General features: G+C 44.6%; 1 protein-coding gene across 1 annotated transcript in view; it reads right to left on the reverse strand.

Annotated features, from left to right (window-relative positions):
• The window catches only part of NUGGC (nuclear GTPase, germinal center associated), a 38,832-nt gene that overhangs the window by 9,308 nt on the left and 8,459 nt on the right, over nt 1–21,065 (reverse strand). Inside the window, exons 6-13 of the mRNA XM_006774788.2 lie at nt 20,431–20,640; nt 14,804–14,979; nt 13,314–13,332; nt 12,949–13,038; nt 9,708–9,813; nt 8,133–8,266; nt 3,457–3,621; nt 388–545 (exon numbers count right to left, since the gene is read on the reverse strand). Of these exons, the coding sequence (XP_006774851.1) occupies nt 388–545; nt 3,457–3,621; nt 8,133–8,266; nt 9,708–9,813; nt 12,949–13,038; nt 13,314–13,332; nt 14,804–14,979; nt 20,431–20,640 (1,058 nt within the window). The remainder of the gene's footprint in view (nt 1–387; nt 546–3,456; nt 3,622–8,132; nt 8,267–9,707; nt 9,814–12,948; nt 13,039–13,313; nt 13,333–14,803; nt 14,980–20,430; nt 20,641–21,065) is intronic.

Below are 21,065 nucleotides of genomic sequence, written 5' to 3' on the forward strand. Positions count from 1 at the left end.
TCTCTTTTTTGCATTCAGGGAAATTTATGGAGGCGATGTGTTTGCTTAACTCCACGCTCTCCAACCAAAATACCCTATCCTGGGCTTGGATCCATAAGAAAGTTTATCCCCTGCTGCATGTGTGAGATATTTGAAAAAATAATGGGAATCATAACATTAGTCCGAAGGCAACATCTCCCTCTGCACTCCAGGTCACCATGGGAAATTTCTGAAGTAAAGCAAACCAAGGAGGCTTTTGTGTTTGGCCAAAGAGTACACTTTCCTCCTCGAGTTGCAAGCGACTCTTTTCACTTCCAAATCCAAAGTACAAATTCTTAAAGACGAGACTCCGGCCCAACATTCTTCAGATGTTTGTTCACAAAGGAATATGAGGAAAAGATCTTTTACCTAAAAATGCCTCCAAAAACAGGATCAATCTGGTCATAGATGGGCTGAGTGATGGCTTCATTCAGATCTATTCTTGCCAGAGTCCTGGAGGCATAGATGCCGTTCTTCAGGCAAACAGCCTTCAGAGTTTGGTGAAAACCTTGATTGCCTCTGCTCCTCTAGGTAAACAAACCGCAGGTTAGTAGAGTTAGTGGGCATTAACCAGACAAGCACAAGGTCAGAATTGCATTGCCTTTGGCCAACGGCTATTACCAAGAATCACAGTAGCAGCGACATAATCTTTTAACTCATGACTAAGCTGGACAGAGAGGGTAGCAGTCGTGTCTTAAGTCGGTGGGGTGCTCTGTCCTGGGTTTGCAAAGCGCCCTGTAGTCACTTTGCTCACAGCTCTTCTCATACCGTGTTGCATTTGTCTATTTATTCATTAGGCTGCTTTACTGGACCATCAGCCCGTTGAGATCAGGCACAGTGTGTCTCATCCAATACCCTGGTGTCCTTGCCATCTGGCAAGGGCATAAGGAGTGCTTGGTAAATATTTGTTAAATGAGCAGTTATTAAATGAAAATGTGCTACGACCCTACTGGGAGTATCTGTTTCAGGTTTTTGCAAGTATAGTCCAAGTTTTTTTTTTTAATACTTTTTGTTAAATATTTAATGAAATGCAATTTGATTTATGTATCGTTGCGATGTTTTTTCCCAGAGAAATAAGTTCACAAATCAGAGGGGAAAATACCATGAAGCTAGAGTTATAAGAGACATTGATAAATTTTAGCCAGATGGTGATCCTTAATAAAGAGGATTAAAAACACATTGACTCTGCCCTGGGCGGGTAGCTCAGCTGGTTGGAGGGTCATCCCATATACCAAAAGGTTGTGGGTTTGATTCCTGGTCAGGGCACATACCTCGGTCTGGGGTTCAATCCCCAGTCAGGGCATGCATGGGAGGCACTGATCCCTGTTCCCTTCCCACATTGATGCCTCTCTCTCTCTCTCTCTCTCTCTCTCTCTAAAATCAATAAGAGCCTATCTCGGATGAGGATCTTAAATAATAACAATAATACATTTGCACTAACCAAAATTTCAGGAGTGGGCTTTGGATCATTCTTCAATGATATATGTTTTAAGGGAATATCTTTCAAGTGAATGGCTGTGTGGCATGATACAACTGGCATCATTCTAACCATCTATCTATCTATCTATCTATCTATCTATCTATCTAACTATCTATCTATCTTATTAGTCTTCCCTTTTCACTTATACTACAACATGAGCATTTCCTTAATTCATTGTACATACTTAGAAAAAAATCATTTTAATAACCGCATAATACATCCTATGGACATATCATAGTTCATTTTACTATTCTCTTGTTATTAGACATTTGGGTTATTTTACTATGTTACATAATGACATGAGGTTAACATACAAATGTTTGCCCAAACTTCCGATCACAAAGGCAAGTTGCTATCAAATAGGAACACGTAGGGTATGCTGATAGTCACAGAGAAAGAAGCTGATGAAAGGGGACAATTCACGGGATGAGGACCTGGTGACGCCTGACGATGGCGAACACACTCCTTCCTTTGACAAGCAAATTGTCTCTTACCTATCTCCTGCTATGAAACCAATGACCCCAAACTTGGCGGCTTAAACAACAATAAACATCTCTCCTCTCTCACAGATCCTGTGGGTCAGGGATTCAGATTGGTGTTGGCTGGCTGGTGTTTCACAGTTCGTTTGGTGGCCAGGCTGTGCAGCCAAGGTTAAAGCGCAGATAAGTGCCACCAGAGAAGAGACCAGTGCAGGATTCAAGGTCACGGAGGTCAGATAACATGCACACCAGGCTCAAGTGGGGCAGTGTTTACTTATAGCAAGAGGAGGGGACATGTGCACAAGATCCAGCCAGCCTATGGCAGTGCCTGGGTCCCCCAAGGCCAGCGGATCCACTCCCCAGCCAATGCAGGATCCCACCCCCTCCCACGGTTCAGAAATACAGAAAACGGGGGCTTGCCCGAGGGCCTCTGATGCCTGTCCTAAGCAGAACAAAGGAGTACACACTGAGCACGAAATGGAAAGATATCCCCACACAAGCAGAGAAGCCCAGCACAGGCTGGGAGGGTCTTTATCTCCTGGAAGGAAGCGTGCCAGGACCAAGGCCCATTCTTATGTGGCCACGTGAGCGTCCAAAGGCAGCTTGTACTACGGGCCTTTCCCAGCGCCAGCCAGTCTGTCTCAGGGCTTCTCGGTGAGGTTCCGTCAGGTGTCGGCTGGGATCATGGTCACCTGTCTGGGGCTAGAGAATCTGCTTCCACGGACGCTCACTACAGGGCGGGGAAGGTGGTGCTGGCTGTGGGTGGGGACCTCGGCCCCTTTCCACACGGGCCTCTCCACACAGCTGATGGCTTCAGCACAGGGAGGCTGGCTCCCCTCCGAGCGAGTGATCGGAGACACCAGCGTGGAAGCCTCAGCAGCCCTTGATGACCGACCCTCAGAAGTCACACACTGTCCCTTCGGCAGCACCCTGCTGCCCACAGAGGCCAGCGCTGTCTGTGTCAGTGAGGGGGAGACTCCCCAGGGCGTGAATACCGGGGTGAGGCTCCCGCGGGCCATCTCGGAGGCTGCCTATCACAGTCACCAATGAGCACTCTCCATGGTCAAATCCATTGCCTTTTTATCACCCCGATTTCCCTCAGGAGCATCTAACATTCTGCTTAACAACCGACGTGTGATCTTTCCTGCTTAGTTTTCTTATTAGAAAATAAGAACTGACGCTTTACATTACAAGTAAGTACAAAAAGTAAGAATATAAGCATTACACGATTTCCCCTTCTCCTACTACTTCTCAGACTCATCTTTCTCTGCCCCCTCTCCTGGCAGCGTTTTATTCTGCTCTAAATGTGGCCTTTGTTTGAGGTTATAGTGTATTATTGTCCTTCTCTCTATTCTTCAATACCTTTCACTCCTATAGGTCCGAGTATCTATTTTCTGCAGGTGACTACCAAGTCCTGACCCTGGGGATCAGGCAGACGTCACCAGACACCACAGGTTTTCCCCGGAAAGGGTCACTCACCACCAGACAGGCCCCGAGGATCCGTCGGTAGGAAGTCCTGGCATTTCTGACCCCTTCTTGCAGAGGCCGGGCGATGTGGGCAAAGCACTGGTCGATGGCCTTCTCCAGCAGCTGTATTTTCTCTTCCACAAATCTCCGCAGGCCACTCAGGTGCAAGTGTTCGTTCTAGGGACAGGGTCATAAGGAGCATGAGGCCACCCCCACCCTCAAGGCACTTTCTCCTCAAAGGTTGCTTCCTTTAAGCATGATTCAGCCTGAGCAAACCACCCACAGTTGACTTCTCCTAGTCATCCAGTGAATGAACATCCTTAAGCTTTGAGGGACTGGAGAATAGAACAACTGTATGCCTCCTGCAACTTACCTCAGGTGTACAATCCATCAGGCTATGTGGGGGAGCAACTATCCAAATAAAAACCCAATTGTTACTAAAACAAACTTTTCCAATGACATCTGAATCAACACACATTGAATGAGCTTTGACTTTGCACAAAGCAGTTTCGGAGGCTGGTGTTTCTCAAACTTTAATGTGCAAATGAATCCCCAGGAGAATTTGTTCAAGTCTGAGGGCCTGGGCTTCTCTATTTCTAAAACCCCCAGGGGAGGCGGATCTTCTGGGCCCTGGACCACACTTTGAATAACAAAGCTACAGGACCCAAAATAGGGCTCCGTCCCTTCTTCAAAGGAGAATACAATGTAGTCAGGGAGGAAAATATCTATTCAAGTAATAAAAGGGAGGGACCACCAGGGACAGCCTTGGACTTTAGGTTGAAACTGGGAACCGTAGTGTCTGTTCCCTGTGTGAGAACCTTGGGGGATGTGCAGCAGGCAGAAACCACACTCTTTACTTGGCACTTAAAGCCCTTCAGAGCCAAACATGCCATTACTTTTGTGACCTCACGCCTTTGCACATGCTGTTCCCACCTTCTCACCCTTCCAGACAAAGCTCAACAGTCACTTCCCATGCGATGCCTCCCCTGACTCCCCCAGGCAGAGCTGGGGTTCTCTTCCCCACGTCCCCTGCATTTCGACATCCCTGCGCCACAGCATTCCTCCTGCTGTGCAATGTCTCTCTTCCCACATCTCCTCCCCTGGACTAGGAACTTGCTGAAGGGAGAGACTACGTTATTCGTGTTTGTTTATTCCAAGGCAAGGCACAGAGAGTGCAGTCCAGAAACATTTATAGAGTGAATGAGTAGCACAGAGAACTATGGATAATGTAGGTTTATAGATTCTATCCCAAACTTGATGGAAGAAATAGCTCTTGAAATGATGTGCGACCTTAACAGATGACTTAGCTTCTCTGCATCTCGATGGTACCGTCTTTGAAATAAGTAGATGAGGCTGAATGATCCTGAAAACAGCCTCAAACTCCTGTACTCTGTGAGTCTTAGAGTTGATGAGCCTTAGATTTAAGGACACTATTTAGCTTTAGGCATGCCTTGGGGATTTTTGTGGTTTCACTGGTAAGAATTCTATAAGCCATACTTTTATTTTTTTCTAGTGTCCTCTAGATTCTTTTGAATTTGTGGCTGGTGATCAAAATGAAATAAGAGCGAAGCCATGAAAAGAAAATCTATGGGCAGGATTCTCAGAAAGTCTCACTCTCACCAAATCCCTGTTGGGGGAAAAAATGATAAGAAAGGAAAGGGCTGAAGATAAAAGAACAGTAAATAAGGGGCGGGGGGGGCTGGCAACTACTTTGAGTAAATGCAGGACTCATGTGACACTGAGATGTCATAATCAACTTCCTACTGACTCTTTAAAGATAATGAGTAGAACTCTGTTCATTTAAAATCACTAACTACCCAACTCTAATTCTGTTTTTGTTTTGAGGCACAATCTTAAAAAATGACCAATCACGTATATTTTTAGGTTTGATATTTTTAAGAATGCAAGGGAACTGACAAAACTCTTGCCTTCCAACTTTCCATCAAAAATTAAGGCTGAGACCAATATCTGAGGCCAAAGAATCTTGAAGAAAGCTGCTGGCAACTCCCTCTAAGAGGTTATCACGGAAGTGCCAACCCACCCCCTCCTCTGTGTTTTCTGTGGCCTGGAGTCTGGTTGCGAGGATGGGACTGAGCCGCTACAAGGGCCGCACCTCCGCATCAGCGGAGAAGAGCATGTGGGGCTGGCACTGCGAGTCTGATTGCAAAATGCCTCGTCCGTGTGTTTGTAAAATAAACCAACCACACACAGCACCACATCTGATTGGTTTTCCATCAGCACTTCCAAAAGCAATCTTATGCTGGGCAGGGAGGCAACTTTCACCCTGAAGAACTTTTTCAGGAAGGTAGAAGGTTAAACCTTTCCCCAGTATTTCAGAGGACAAAAGTCAAATTGGAAAATCTCAGATTCCAGGAGGGTCTCTCCGCACCCCCCGCCACCCCCCCCACACACACAGAACTAGAACAAAACAAAGCATAAGAAGTGTGATTTTTTTTAAAAAAAAAAGACAGTGAATCTTGCCCTATAGTTCACTTGTATATAGAATTTTAAAAATGTGGACATTTGACCAAAACTGCGTAGACCAGTGGTCGGCAAACTCATTAGTCAACAGAATCAAATATCAATAGTACAACGATTGAAATTTCTTTTGAGAGCCAAATTTTTTAAACTTAAACTATATAGGTAGGTACATTGTTATTAACTTAATTAGGGTACTCCTAAGGCTTAGGAAGAGCCACATTCAAGGGGCCAAAGAGCCGCATGTGGCTCGCGAGCCGCAGTTTGCCGACCACTGCCGTAGACCATCTGCAGTCGGCATTGCTTACTTTTCACATTGAAGTCAGGTCTCCATTATCTGCCTATTCTTGCCATTCCCAGGCCCATCCCAGGCTCACTGTCCCTCATTCTCAGGACCTTGAACTCTCATCGAGCCCTACGGGTCCACTTTCTCTACCCCTTTCCTGCTCTGCATATCAGCAAGGCAGACAACTTGTATAAATCTGGTGGTGAAAGCAAGTGTGGAAATAAACCCCAACCCAAGAACACAGGAAGCCTACTAATCAGAGGTTGCTATGGCCAGGCAGTCAGCTGCCATCACTTGTGTTTGGCAGAGACTCAAAGGCAGGTGGTGGAAAGGCTTTGGGTGTGCCCTGATTGGAGCTCAAGGGCCTGGGAAGCTGTAGGTGGGCTAACGGGAGCAGGGGTCCTGTGTGACTCAGTAGAGTGTGTACTTGGCCTTCTCCAGTTGGTCCTAAAATGGATGCATGGATAAAGATGAGGGAAGCTGTCGTTATTCATTAAGGTCTGGCCATTTTGGGTTGATTGTTACAGAAGTTATTGTTTAGCTTCTGGGATTGTTAAAGAGATAGTAGTCTGACTTCCTACAAGTCTAACTGACAGCAGGCTGGCTTCCTGAGCTGGTCCTTGTCAATAAGGGGTTGGTTTCCTAAACAGGTTGCTGCAGGCTGTGGGTCAGAATTTTTTCTTTATACAGTTGACCCTTGAACAATATGGGAGTTAGGAGAGCTGGCCCCTGTGCAGCCGAAAATCCGCATACAGCTTTTGACTCTACTAAACTACTAATGGCCTGCTGTTGACCCGAAGCCTTACCGATAACATAAACAGTCAATTAGTCTTATAATACATTAAGCAAGGAAAAAGAAAATGTTATTAATAAAATAATAAGGAAAATACATTTACAGCACTACATGTATTTATTGGGAAAAAAAATCACATCTAAGGAGACACGTGTAGTTTAAACCTGTGTTTTTCAAGGGTCAAGTGTATATGACTGTCTCTTTGTAAGTCAGTTCTTCCCAAGGAAGAAATGCAACTGGTGCTTGATTCCAGCAACAGCTGTTTCTCCCAAACTCTCTTATGCCTCTACTTTTGCAGCGTATCCCTCTAAAAAACAAAACACCCAGCAAAGAGATAAACTTGTTCATTACTATGAGAAAAGTAATTCTAACTGGTTATTGGGAAGGCCTGCGTGCTAACTGCGAAGGTAAATATCTGAGATCTTTGCTGAAAGTCCCCCTTGCTTTCCTTCTTCTCACACATTTGCTGCCTGAGTTTGAGGGTCTGACAGCACCAGGGCATGACGGGACTCCACAGACAGATACAAACTTGCAGGACTGTGTGCATACCCACGCCTCTGCAGCATAACCAAGAACTGTCTGTATTCCACTAGATTTACAGCGGTTCTCAACCTGTGGGTCGTGACCGCTTTGGCGGTCGAACGACCCTTTCACAGGGGTCGCCTAAGACCATCCTGCATATCAGATATTTACATGACGATTCATAACGGTAGCAACGTTACAGTTAGGAAGTAGCAACGAAAATAATTTTATGGTTGGGTCACAACATGAGGAACTGTATTTAAAGGGCCAGAAGGTTGAGAACCATTGCACTAGAAGTAAATAAACCACTCCTGCCATCGCTAAACACATTCCATCTTATGCAAGTCTCAGGAAAGGGGGAAGTAGCCACTGACTATTTTTACTTTTTCCTCTTAGTCCTTTTGTCCTAGGGAAAATGTTCTTTCTTTTTTTACTCAAATGTTATCATTTTAACCCTCTCATTATCTTTTTCTCCTCTTCAGATTCTCTGAGCTTAGTATCTTCCTTTGATATGAAAAGAAAAATAATGTCATGATTTCCTAACTTTGCAAAAAGGAATGTTCAGCCCAGGGCGGGAGGCTGAGATGACAGCCCAAGTGGCGTCCGTACCGGCAGGTTTTCCGTGCAGTTGAAACTGTCTGTGAGGAGCAGCAGGCCAAAGGCTTCCGTAACGTACTTGGTCACCATCCTCCTCTTCTTCTCCAAGAGCCTTCTCCTGATATATTCTCTTAACTTGGGGATTTCTGGGATTCACAGGCAGCACAAACAGTTTTATAAGGCCGGAGTTCACAGTAACTAGAACTCATCAGAATGAACAGATTGGGGTGGCGGTCTGAGTTAACTACTGTTGAGGTCCTATGTGGGCTGGGAGCCCCCTAAACCAGCCTTTCTGAGGACCTGCTTCCCAGGTCTGGGATCAGCAGTAATGATGGTAAATCGGCAATGACGACTATGGATTTTTTGTAGCAGTACGAAACAAACTATGGAGAAAAGTGTAAGTTGGTTTAAAAAAATTGACACTTCCCTCTGGATGAGTACTTACCTGAATCATGAAACCAAAGTGCTCACATGTTAGAGTCTCAGCTCTTCAGTCCCCCTAGATCAGTGATGGCAAACCTTTTGAGCTCGGCGTGTCAGCATTTTGAAAAGCCTTAACTTAACTCTGGTGCCGTGTCACATATAGAAATGTTTTGATATTTGCAACCATAGTAAAACAAAGGCTTATATTTTTGATATTTATTTTATATATTTAAATGCCACTTAACAAAGAAAAATCAACCAAAAAAATGAGTTTGCGTGTCACCTCTGACACGCGTGTCATGGGTTCGCCATCACTGCCCTAGATTTTTCTATCTATAACACATAACTTTTAATATCAAAGTAGTTTACGCCTGCTGTAGAAAGGGCTAAGACCTTCTGGTGACTGGGATTCCAGATTGGAAACTTACCTTAGCCCTAACCGTTTGTTAGTCAGAAGATGACAGAAGTCACTCTACTGTTTTCTCCATTATTCCTTTAAGTGGACGTTTTCCTATACTGCTACTTCTTGTATGTGCCCGACTGGTTTTTTCTTTTATATCCTTGTTCAAGCAGTTCCCCAATTTCTGGGAACATGTCACACCTTCTACTCCTTAACTCATCCATGTCTAGTGACATGCATGCACATTTTAAGCCATTGTAAGCTCAGGTCAGTGTCAAGCTCAGATCCTGCCTCCTCACCATTTTCACTGAGAATTCCAGTCACACATCTCCAGGTTCTGTACTCATGGTCTTGTTTTCACTTCGATTTTTGCAAAATCCAGGCATGGTAGCTTCTAGATTTTAAGTTGTATGAAGAAAGGGGCCATGTCTTCTACTTTTCCCGCCCACAGACGAAACATACAATAGATACTCAGGCAATTTTCTAAGACTCATAGGTGGGCGCATGAAGAATCTCAAGCCAGATACTAACCGGATCACTGACCTTTACCAACTTGGGGTAAGATTTGGAGAAGAGGGGAATTGTGGTCTCAAGGCACCACCACAAAGCAGTGAAAACAAACATATTGCCTAATAGGTACAGAAACTGGTAAACTGGAAGTATGGCACCAATAGTTCTAGGGTGGGAAATTCAGAGCACCAAATTAATCTTGAGAATTTTAGCGATTGAGTGTTTTTTTGTGTGTGTGTTTTCGTTTTAATTACCAGTTTCCTCTTCAGTGAGGAGAGCCTGCCACCAGTACTCCTGGGCGCTGACTGTGTACACCAGATTGGAAGCTTCCAGAACCTTGGAGTCAGCCGGCAATTTTCTCTGAAGTAAGAGAGGCAGAGAAGGGACAGAATAACTCATTCATGGCAAAGAAAACAAGGCAGACCTCAAGAGAGCCTTCAGCAGATTTCAGCTCATTCGCTTTCGGTTCTATGAGAGCCCCATAAGGAACAGACAACATTCTGTATGTCAGGTGTTCCTATCTGTCTACACCTCACAAGGTCAGAAGTTGTTCAGAAATTGCTGCACAGAAACTATTGTCTTGGGAGTTAAAATGGTAATTCTAAAAGGAAATGCAGAGAGAAAATAATTCAAAAGTATGTTTAAATGTCCAGAGAGGGGAAAGTGCCAGGATTCTTTTTGGAAAAAGAAGCACAACCCTGGAAAAGGCAGTGATGTGCTGGAGGCAGCTTGTACCAGCTCTGAGAGCCAACTGTACATACACAGCTCTCCCCAGCTCTGTCTTCAGCGGCATCACACTGATAGGTTAAAACTAGCAATGGTGGGAGTATTTACACCATGGGAATCGGCAAACATTACAAATCATCCCCCTCCCCTTTTTTTAAAAAAATAGAGCTGATTACTAAATACTTCTCAGCACAATACAAAACTGGAAAAAGGTTCTATAAAAGTGCAAGTTTTTGAGCTGGGTGGTTAGTGAGTTATCATACACATTTAAGTGTGTGTACGAAATAATGCTTAAGCAAATTTCTTAAATGTCAAGAAATTAAGAATCCGGTGAGAAAATTTTTATGATGAGAAAAACATCATCACAGAGAAATCATACTAGAATTATGTATAAATGTTGTTCCATAATCTTCCATTTATCTCACCCGAAAGAGAAAAACCATAAAGAATGTGCGTATGGTTATCTGGGGGTGGTAGACAAGAGTAGAGAGTTGTCAATCTTTTTGAGGCAAAGATAGGCAAGAGCTGAGTACGTAGTCCCCTGGCAGAGGGGAGAATCCATATCCCTGGCAAGCTGTCAGCCCATGTCGTCAAGGTTGCGCTGGAGCTGCGGGCGAGGCTTACAGGAGCCCCGTCCACGCGAGTAGTAGTTGTGTGACAGTAAAAGAGAGACACCCAGGAGAAGAGTAGGTTTTCTCTACAGGTGTGCTCAAGCAAAAGCAAAATGCTGTATAATAACCAGTTCAAGTAGCATGCCTGAGAGAGTCAAAACCCAGCTCTCATTTGCCAAATACCTGTGGACTGACCTCCCTATATCTCTTGAATATATCTCCTCTATTCCTGTAGTGACTGCCTATTTCAGACGCTTAACTAACCCTCACAAATGGTCTGTCTATATCCAGTCTTCATACAATCCTCTCCCCACCCTTCCATTCACCATATTGCTGAGAAAACAGTCTTTCTACAATGCATAGTACAGTTGAACCTTGAAGAACATGGGTTTGAACTTTGCGGGTCTGCTTATACTTGGATTTTTTTTTTCAATTGACCTCAATTCAAACCCACATTGTTAAGGGTCTCCTCACTTTGGGAATCTGTGTATGCAGAGGGCTAACTGTGGTTATACACATATTATTTGACTGCACAGGAGGTCGGTACCCCTAACTCCCACATGTTCAAGGACAACTGTATTTCCAAACCGTTGTCTATAAATGTACTCTCCAGGGTCTGTAATTTTTCTTACAATATTTTTCTTAGTTTTTATAATAAAAAAATAAGCATGGACACCTTTATGAATGACTCCTTTATGGTCAACCTCTGTCTCATCTTTTCTATAATTAAAATTAAATTTGCTCCAAATGAAAACATGAAGTACAGGTAATTCACAATAATTCAAATGGAAACAAAGGGTTGGAGAATGATGGCATCACCTAGCTATCAGTAGGGTAGGTGTTCAGACCTCAAAAGAACTTGTACTGTAATCGTCAGAACCATAGTCACCCCACAGGCCGATGTATTGCGACCACACCCTATTTTGCATACACACCAATTTGCCACATTCGTGAGCAATAAATATAGTTTTTAATTGTGTATTGAAACATTTTATGTTTCTATTTCCAGAAACAATACAGTTAGGTACTCATAAAGGGCATATTTTTTAATGTCACAAAAACGATTATAAAGAATAAGAACAGCTTTTCTGAATTATTGCCTCGTTAAAACCAGCATTCAAGAATGACTTGTTAGAAGACATTGGCTTAAGTATGAGGTCTGATTATTCTAAATTAGAAACAAAAGCTTTGAAATTTTCAATTCCACATTGCGCTTCAGACATTTTCTGCATGGATGTAATTGAAGTCAAAATACAGACAGCAGTTAAATATCGAAGTGGACATAAGGCCATATGTTTTTACTATTAAACCCAGCACTGAAGATTTCATTTCAGCAAAACCATATCACCTATCACATTATACTAACTCAGATATGGTCGTTTTGTTTATATTTTATCTGAAAATTGGTTTCAGTTTTATAGTTGTATAAGACTTGATAGTAAGGAGTTTTATGTGTGTACTAGTACTTATTTCAGTGACAGACAATAAAAATAATTTAAGAAAACACTAAGAGTCCCACAGACAATTACACAACCTGAAAGATAGAGCTCAGGCCTTACCCCCCAACACCCATGCATATACTTTTTGCCGAGCTCTTTGAAACTACTTACATTGAGCTCACCGTACAGAACAGGCTTTTGCAGTCATGTTCTTCCCTCCATCTCAAACGCTCTTTCTCCTACTTCTTCCCGTTACTGAAGAGACTGGTTCTTTAATATTCAGCTCACGAGGCTAAGCATTTTCCCTGAACCTCTGCCCAACACCACCTCCCTGACAGCCAATGTGATTGAGCATTCTCCTTCTGTATTCCCACACGCCCCATGCATTGCTCCAGCCAAGCATACCTTCACTGTATGGTGATCCCTAATTTCACCTGCACGTATTTCTCAGCAGACCGTATGCTCATTCAATGCTTCCAACAATCGTAAGAGGTAGATATTGTTATTTCCCATTTTCCAAATGAGAAAATGGAGGTTCAGAGAGGCATAGTACTTTGCCTAAGGTCACAAAGTTATTAATTAATAGAACTAAGTTAAGTCCAAACTGTCTACACCCAAACTTTTGTCCTTGCTACTGCCCAAGACCAAGTAGACATTCGTTTCTCAGAATCTGAGTGGTTGAAACGCAGAAAAATACGTAGGGAAATCCATTAACTCACCTTTAGTTTTTCCTTGAGAATTCTATTCCTTTGTAGTTTTATCATTTCATTTCTTTCTAAAACAGCTTCTCGCTGACTTTGAATAGCTTGCTAGATTGTGAAGGGAAACAGAAGCATGGCAAAGAATACACAATTATCAAGAGCGATGACGTGCAAGATGCATGTTTTACTAGCAGATCTTCATTTGGCCCAGACAAATGTGCATGTATTTAAATTATATAATATTAATCACCAAAAGTATTATTTAAAAATAACTAGTCCATGCATATGTCCAAGATATTTACATTAAATGTGTGCAATTTGGGGGTATATCAATTATATCTTAGTAGAGCTTTAAAAATTAAAAATAACTGGCTCATACTTACATTTCCCACTTTCCTTTCCCTGAAATGAAATTAGAAAATTGTAACCATTAATTAACTCATTATGTGTCACGGTGGTCTTTTGACTTACCCCCAAAGCAGCAGATACTATCATGACTGTGCCTTTGCCTAAGCTCTTTCTTCAGCCCAAGTGCTCTCTCTTCTGATCCACCACCAGTGCCCATTTGAAAAAAAAAAGTGTCTTTATTTCTCAATGTTTTGTCATCGGTGGAATTTTCTGTGACTCACCCCCCTGACCCAAACAAAATGCCTCTCTCTCTCTCTCTCTCTCTCTCTCTCTCTCTCTCTCTCTCGGTTCCCACAGTACTTTGCTTGTCCCTCTCCTCTAAACTTTAACCCACTTTTTAGACAGTGACCTTGGTGACAAGGCAATATGCATCTCTGAATTCAGGGCCCCCATCACTGTGTTAAAAAAACATTTAATCAATGAGGTTGATTTAGGTTTAGTTTTAGAGCTGGCAATAGCAAGGGATAGCTTTATATATTGTTTTGTGGTAGGGGTTGAGGTGGATGAAATCTGCGGGGACAGGGAGAGGAGGAAAATGAAACTGAAATTCCAACCTAGACCATGAGAGCAAGAAGCTAGGTGGAGAAGCCTTGACCTATTTCTTCACTGAGGAAGTTTTCTATGCATAAATTCCTGGAGACACCAAACTCAAGTTACAGAGGGTGTGGGTGAAATGGAGGAGGTGACAGGTAAAGAAGCTTTTGTTAGAGCAGAGACGCATCAACAAAGTTATATCCCTGGACCGTATGTCCATATACCCAGCACAGCCCAATGTATACTGCTTTATACCTGCTGGTCCTTTGTAATAGCTAATATACCCCTTTCACTTTCAAAGTGTCCCAATGTGGAAGATAAGTTATAGTCTCCCTAGCTGTGTGTGTGTGGGGGGGGGGGGGGGCAGAGATCTACATGGAAATCAACATAAATCAACATCTACTAAACTCTAAGTACTTATCTTTCATTGTTGTTGTTGGAATATAATATGTAAGAATGCTTTTATTTTTGGCCAAAGTTCTAAAACTTTGAGAACTTTGTTCCAAATGGGTTTTAAAATCTCAGGAGTAGACAAATCTGAAAACAGAATCTGACACTTCAGTGCTACACCGTGCCAGAGAATATTCTAGAAAGTGCCTACTACCTGTGGCAGCATCTCCATATTCCATCTCTGGGGCCCAGGCAGGACCATCACACCACACTCGCGAGGGGCACCCCGGAACTATGGAGAGAATAGCCTGTTGGGTGTTGAGCAGCTACTCTGGGAGAGGGGCCACCGTGGTTCAGATCCCTGAGCCAGTCCGCTCAAGGGTCCTGACGTCCCAGCAAGTCCCCTAGACTTCTCTTGCATTCCCAACAGTCACTTCCCTGAATACACAATGCCCACCACGTCCTAAAGTCAACGCTCCGTCATCCCTGTGGTCAGGACCCATGGAGAAAAGCCCACCTCCCGGCAAGTCCAGCATGGTACCTTAGGTATTCCGGCAGGTGGAGTTTGTCGGTCTTGGTGACCACCAGGGCAATGTCCCTGCAGAAACCCCGCTGGCAGGCTTTGATGCTCTCATTCAGAAGGTCTTCGTGGGCTCTCCCTCCAGACACCCTCTCAATGTCAGTGATCACCCAGATCACTGAGCATTTATCAATGGTCTGTGAAGCATGACCACAATATGATTAAGAACATAAATGGTGTAATGGTTGTAGAAGACATGATTCCTTAATGTGTCATTTATGTCCTCCATGCTCTGCCTCTCTATGCTCCAGCCATGCTGAGGTTCCTTCAGTTTCTCAGATGTAATTCTGTCATCTCTCAGGGTTTTTGCACTTGCCACAACCTCTTTTTGACCTCCACTTGCCCTTTGAGAACCTGCTAAGGCCCTAAGGATGGGTTGGCCATCCCTCCTCTGCATCCTACAGCGCCCAGACTTCCCTGCCACAACACCTCTCAGGCAGAGCTGTTGTACAGGGTTGGCACTCTGCACCTTCCCCCATCCAGATTGTGAGGTACCTGATGGGAAGGGGCTGTACCGTTCAGCTTGGAATCCACCTCACCTCAAGCACAGTGTGTGGCTATAGCGGAGGCTTCTTAGATGTTTGTGGCATTAGTGATTGATGGAATTCAAGAAGTCAGATCTCAATGACCAGATCCTTCATTGGATTGCTTGGCCTTAATTGTCCTCTAGAGGAAATTATTGTTTTTCCAGAATGAGTTCTGGTCATGAATCTACCCCAAAACTATCATCCTTTTGATGTTTGACTGTCCCTGAATATTCAGCACCCTGCCATCATGTGTTAGCTGGGAGCCAGGAACTATCTGAGTCAAGTTACAAAAGTCAATGAACATGAAATTACAACTAATGACTAATAGCACAAATATTGCTATTATCACATAAGCAACTTCCATGTGATGAGTAATTGTGTGTTGCCTTGTGATGTTTCTCTTACTGTATTGCTTCACTTGTCTTCTCTCTCCCTAAAAATGAAAAGCTGGTCCAACTCAGCAATGAAGTTTATTTGTGGTTCTTTAGAACAGCTCTTTGCACATAAAGGTATGACAAGTTTGTGACTTGCTAATTAAGTCATTATTTTTGCTTTATACCGGTAGCTCTTAACTGGTGATGATTTTGTACCCCAGAGGACATTTGGCAATGTCTGGATACCTTTTCAATTGTTATGACATGGGGGCACTAGAGGGCGGAGGTCAGGGATGCTGCTAAACATCCTACAATGCCCAGGTCAGCACCTTCAACTGAGAATTTTCTGCCCAAAGTGTCAATAGTGCTAAGCCTGAGAAACCTTGACCTAGATTCATGGGGTTCAAACTTGTATTTTAACAGTAGAGCCTTTTTCAAATGAAATCTTACAAAGAATTCCAATTGGGGCCCTAGGTGGTTTGGCTCAGTGGATAGAGTGTCAGCCTGCGGATTGAAGGGTCCCAGGTTCTATTCGGTCAAGGGCACATGCCTGGGTTGCAGGTTCAATCCCCAGTAGAGGGCGTGCAAGAGGGCAGCCAATCAATGATTCTCTGTCATCATTGATGTTTCTATCTCTCTCTCCTTCTCCCTTCCTCCCTGAGATTAATAGAAATATATTGGAAAAAAAGAATCCCAGTTGGGGATGGAAGGTTTGGAGCCCCAACCTGGTCAGAACCCCCATCTCTGGTCATGAATCTCTTGGTTTCATGGGTCATTGTTTCAAAATCATCAATCTCTATAATAAGACAAGCTTTACTGTCTGTAGAGAAGACAATAGGCCTGAGAGGCAAAGGACCAGCATAAGGACACCCATGGGTCTGAATCTCCTCCCTGTGTGGATGAACTCACATCTACGTTGGGGGGGAGCGGGGGGAAAGATGCTCCCTCCCACTTCCCAAATTATAATCAACTTCAGGAAGGCTTCAGGCTATTCAGGCAGGTTGTGAAAGATCCTAGAATATCAGGCTGCAAGCTTTTCAAGGGCAGGTCCTTTTTCACCTTTATATTGTGAAAATTAATAATAAAATAATAAAAACTCATTTAAAATGGAGTCCGAAGGGTAGAAGAGAGAACTCTTACACTCGTCACTCAGCACACACTCCTGACCTCCACGGGAAATGACTTACCCTGCATCTCTAACAGGAAGTGACACCACCTCTCTGCCTCCTTGCCCAGTAACAGCCCAGCCAATGGGAGACGGCCATAACTCAATCAATAAAAGGTCACTATGCTCTGAACTCTCAGTTTACTTCCAATGGACTCTTTATTTACTACAGCTCCTCCCAAGACCGTGAAAGAGCATTCTTCTCCTTTGTTTCTCTGGACTTCTGTGTTGTTCACCATTAGACTGAATGTCCCGAATTGCAATTCTTTATTGTTCCTGAATCAACCCATTTTGCTGGAAAAATATCTGGCTGGCTGTTTGTTAAAGGTCAACAATTTTCCCCGGGGTCCTGGTAAACTACGGGGACTTAACAAATGTTGATTAACATGAGAAGAGGACTGCAACCAGAAGGTGGCAGTGGTTACGTTTCAGGCCCTCCACAATGCCCCTACCTGCCAGGATTTGGTCAAGTTAGCATTGAAGAGGACACCAAAGAGCTTGTCTCTAAGGAGTGACTGGACTTGGGAGTGGGTGGGATGGCACCTCTGCCACCCCATCTCCCTCCCTCCTGGAGTTGAGAATGGGCCTCGGAGAGTTCAGGTGACATGTCTAAGGCCTCAGGACTTCTAGGTGTCAGAACAGGGAGGTCTGGGTGCACAATTGTTTTCATTTAGGGAAGGCAAGCTGGCAGCTGGAGAGATGGGGCAGGGGTGTTGGCTCTGTTCTCCCTGGAAAGAAGGAAGTCTTTAGTAACTTCTTGTGAGAGGAGATCACAAAACCACAAGAATGCAGGGGAGCCAAGGCCAAGCAGAGCACGCTGGGAACCATCCCTTCGCTTCAGCCGGACCTCCTCAGAGCCGGTGTTCTGAGCCAGATCTGCTGGCTCCTCTATTCTGAGTGGCCTTTGATAAGCTGCCCAGTGTATCTGAACTGGCGGCAACCACGGCTCCATCCAGAGAGAGAAGCTGGCTGCCTCCCTAGGCTGTCGCTCCCTGGGCCTGGCCTGGAACTAACCAAGGCTGGCAATTCCTCTCCATGAGCCGAGACCCTGCAGAAACAAGGTTCTCATGGCCAGGCCTGCGCTGAAGGGTCGAGAAGAAGGCGACTGCCTTCATCTTAGAGAACTGTGAGGGGACATCCTGAGGGGGTGATAGATAAAGCCTCCGCTGGGAAGGTAGGAACCTGCCCTCTAGTTCAAATTCTGCCACTTGATAGCTGTGTGGTCTTAGGCAAATGACTTCCCCTCTCTGAGCCTTCATTTCTTCCCTGTAAAATCAGGGCATAGGCTGCTGAGCTATAAGCTGTCATACTGACCCTATCATCCTGATCTTGATTGGAAGCCAGTCACAAGGCTCCCCTTGCCCACCGTCCCGCAGCTTTGGCACTGATTGTGACTCACTGATACGGGCCCTTCCTCCCAGTCCACATCCAGCTCCGGTCCTGTGGCCGCTCTGTTCCCACCCTGTGCTCCTGAGCTCCTTCTGCCTAAAGATGCCCTTTCTTGCTCTATCACACACCCCGGTCCCTCTTGACCTTTGAGCTTCCCCAGGAAGCATGGTATTAAAGCCCACCCCCAACATTTCCAGGCTTGTCTCTGCACCTCTCTCTACACCCCACACCCCCTTCTCCCTCCAGCCACCCAGGAAGACTCATCCTTCCCCCAACACCCAGCTCCCTCGGCCCACTGGCTCTGGCCAGTGCTCAGTGGTCCCGTTTCCAACCGCCTTCTCTGCACGGTGGAGGCTGAGCTTCTGTGTCCTCTCTGAATCCTCACCACCTCCAAACTGAAATGGTCACTCCGTGCTCGCGTTTTTCAGTAATATGGTTCGTTCACTAGTATGACCGATTTATTCCCTTCTGGACTAGGAGACTCCCACGGACAGGGGCTTTGTCTCTGTCCATCTGGAATCTACTACAAAATTGAATAGATGCTCTGTAGGTGTTTGTTGAAGAAATGAGAGTTCCTATTGGAGGTCATTTCTACTTTTGAGTGTTCACAGCACCTTGTCCCTCTATCACATCACTTTCTGACATGGATTTAGTCATCTGTATGTTTGTCTCTCCTGCTAGACTCTAAGCCCTTTGTGGGAAGGCTCTACTTCTCATTCAATGTTGTCTTATTTTGCTTTCAACCTTTTAGTGTAACGATAATACATGTTCATATAAAATATACAAATAACACAGAGGTGTATGTAGTTAAGAGCGGTGGTAAACACAGAAACTGCTGCTAACAATTGGGTGTATATCCTTCCAGAAGGCAGGATCTTACTTTAGGTGTGTGTTTATAAACATATCACACACACACACACACACACACACACACACACAGACACATGCTTCTTAACATTAAAGGTCATGCTCTGCCTCTTTTCATTCACTGTCATCTTGGCTGGGTTAAGTTCCCCGGCATTATAATGGGCAACTTACTTCACTGAGAATAGTGCCCAGCACAAAGTAAAGGCTCAGTAAGTGTGTGCTGTTATTATTTTTATCTATAATCTTTGCATCCTCAGTGCTTAGTATATCGTTATATCTGTTTGATGAGTGCAAAGCAAATGAACAATGAGATAAATGCTTAAAAATTCAGCCTCCAGGTGCAGGTCAAATTACTCCAATGTTTAACTCTGCCTGTAGACACATCTGGGGGTTCCCGGTCAGCTCATACCCTATTTGTTGGGCATTGAACCCCTATCTAAGATTTTGGTTGAACAGGTGGACTTTCATTTCAACCCCACTGTCAGCCACAGCTGATTGCCATAGGGCTGGATATTTAATCCAAAGAGAGCTAATCTATTCGCTGGGCAGGAACCAATCATATTTTTCCTCTTGGGAATTTGAACTAAAAAACACAAAGACTATATAGTCAGACAGTCATGGGCACTTGGACTACATAATGTGATTTAAAGACAGGTCCAGGGTGGTCATTTTCCACAATGTGGATCTTAATGGCTACGTAGAGACGTCAGAGAGAAGCAGGCCTCTGCAGAGATGCTCAAAGAGAGACAGTCACGAGACCAAGCAGAGAATGAGATAAAAATAGCTGCTTCCATCCCGAGAGGGGGCCCTGAGGCCGGGCTGGGTCTCAGGAGATCCTTGGATGAACTGCACTTCACGTGGGATTGCTTTCTTGAGTTCCTGTTCCTAACAACCAACCATCGTAGCAGCCTCCTGTTTCCTTGGTGCCTGGCTGTCGGCTTCTCTGCTTTCTACCCAACTCTCGGCCTTCCTCTCCCCACCTGCCTGGTTTCCTCTGTTTATTCTTAGGCCACTCTCCTGCTGACCCTTCTCTTATACTCATTCCTGGTCCAGCTACCAGGCCTACCTCACGATTCCTAACTCTCCGGTTTCTCTGGCCGCCCATATCCTGCTCTTGCCCTGAGGCTTAGAACATGGAAAGTGGAAGAATTTAACTCCAGTGAATTCATACAATCCATTAAGCTGAAAGCAGAGAATTCTTTGTTGCTTTAGAAAGGGTGCAGGAATTGAGGGAAGAGGGAACAAAGTCATACGAAAGAGAGTCACCTTTTTCCACATCTCATCCCTCTTGCTGTTGAAGTCACCGGTGCCTGGAATGTCCACCAGCACAACCCCTTCTGGAATCAGCTCTGATTTGGGAAGAGTCACTTCCACATGTTTGATCAAGGGCCAGATGTGTGTCTCCGCTGGGTCTCCATCCCAGTCTCTCCTCTTAGTCCTGATGTAGGGGTCCAGCTTGACAGACAGCTCTCCTGCCTGAGGAAGGAGGAAAAGGTCACACACATCAGACCTTCTCCCAGCATTTCTATCGTGGATGAGCTAGTGATTCAGGTTCATTGAAGGTACACTGAGAAATGGTAAGAAGCAGCAATGGCCTGGCCAGCATGGCTCAGTGGTTGAGCGTCGACCTATGAACTAGTAGGTTACGGTTCAATTCCCGGTCAGGACATATGCCCAGGTTGTGGGCTCTATCCCCATTGGGGGGCATGCAGGAGGCAGCCAATCGATGATTCTCTCTCATCATTGATGTTTCTATCTATCGCTCCCTCTCCCTTCCTCTCTAAAATCAAGAAAAATATATTGGGTGGGGAGGGGAAGGAACGGGAGAGCAGCAATGGGCACCAGGAAGCCTGTGATCGAGTCAATAAGGGCCTACAGTCTGAGAGTCAGAATGGACTTGG

This window comes from Myotis davidii, unplaced genomic scaffold (genome assembly GCF_000327345.1).
Source record: "Myotis davidii unplaced genomic scaffold, ASM32734v1 scaffold524, whole genome shotgun sequence".
Lineage (NCBI taxonomy): Eukaryota > Metazoa > Chordata > Mammalia > Chiroptera > Vespertilionidae > Myotis > Myotis davidii.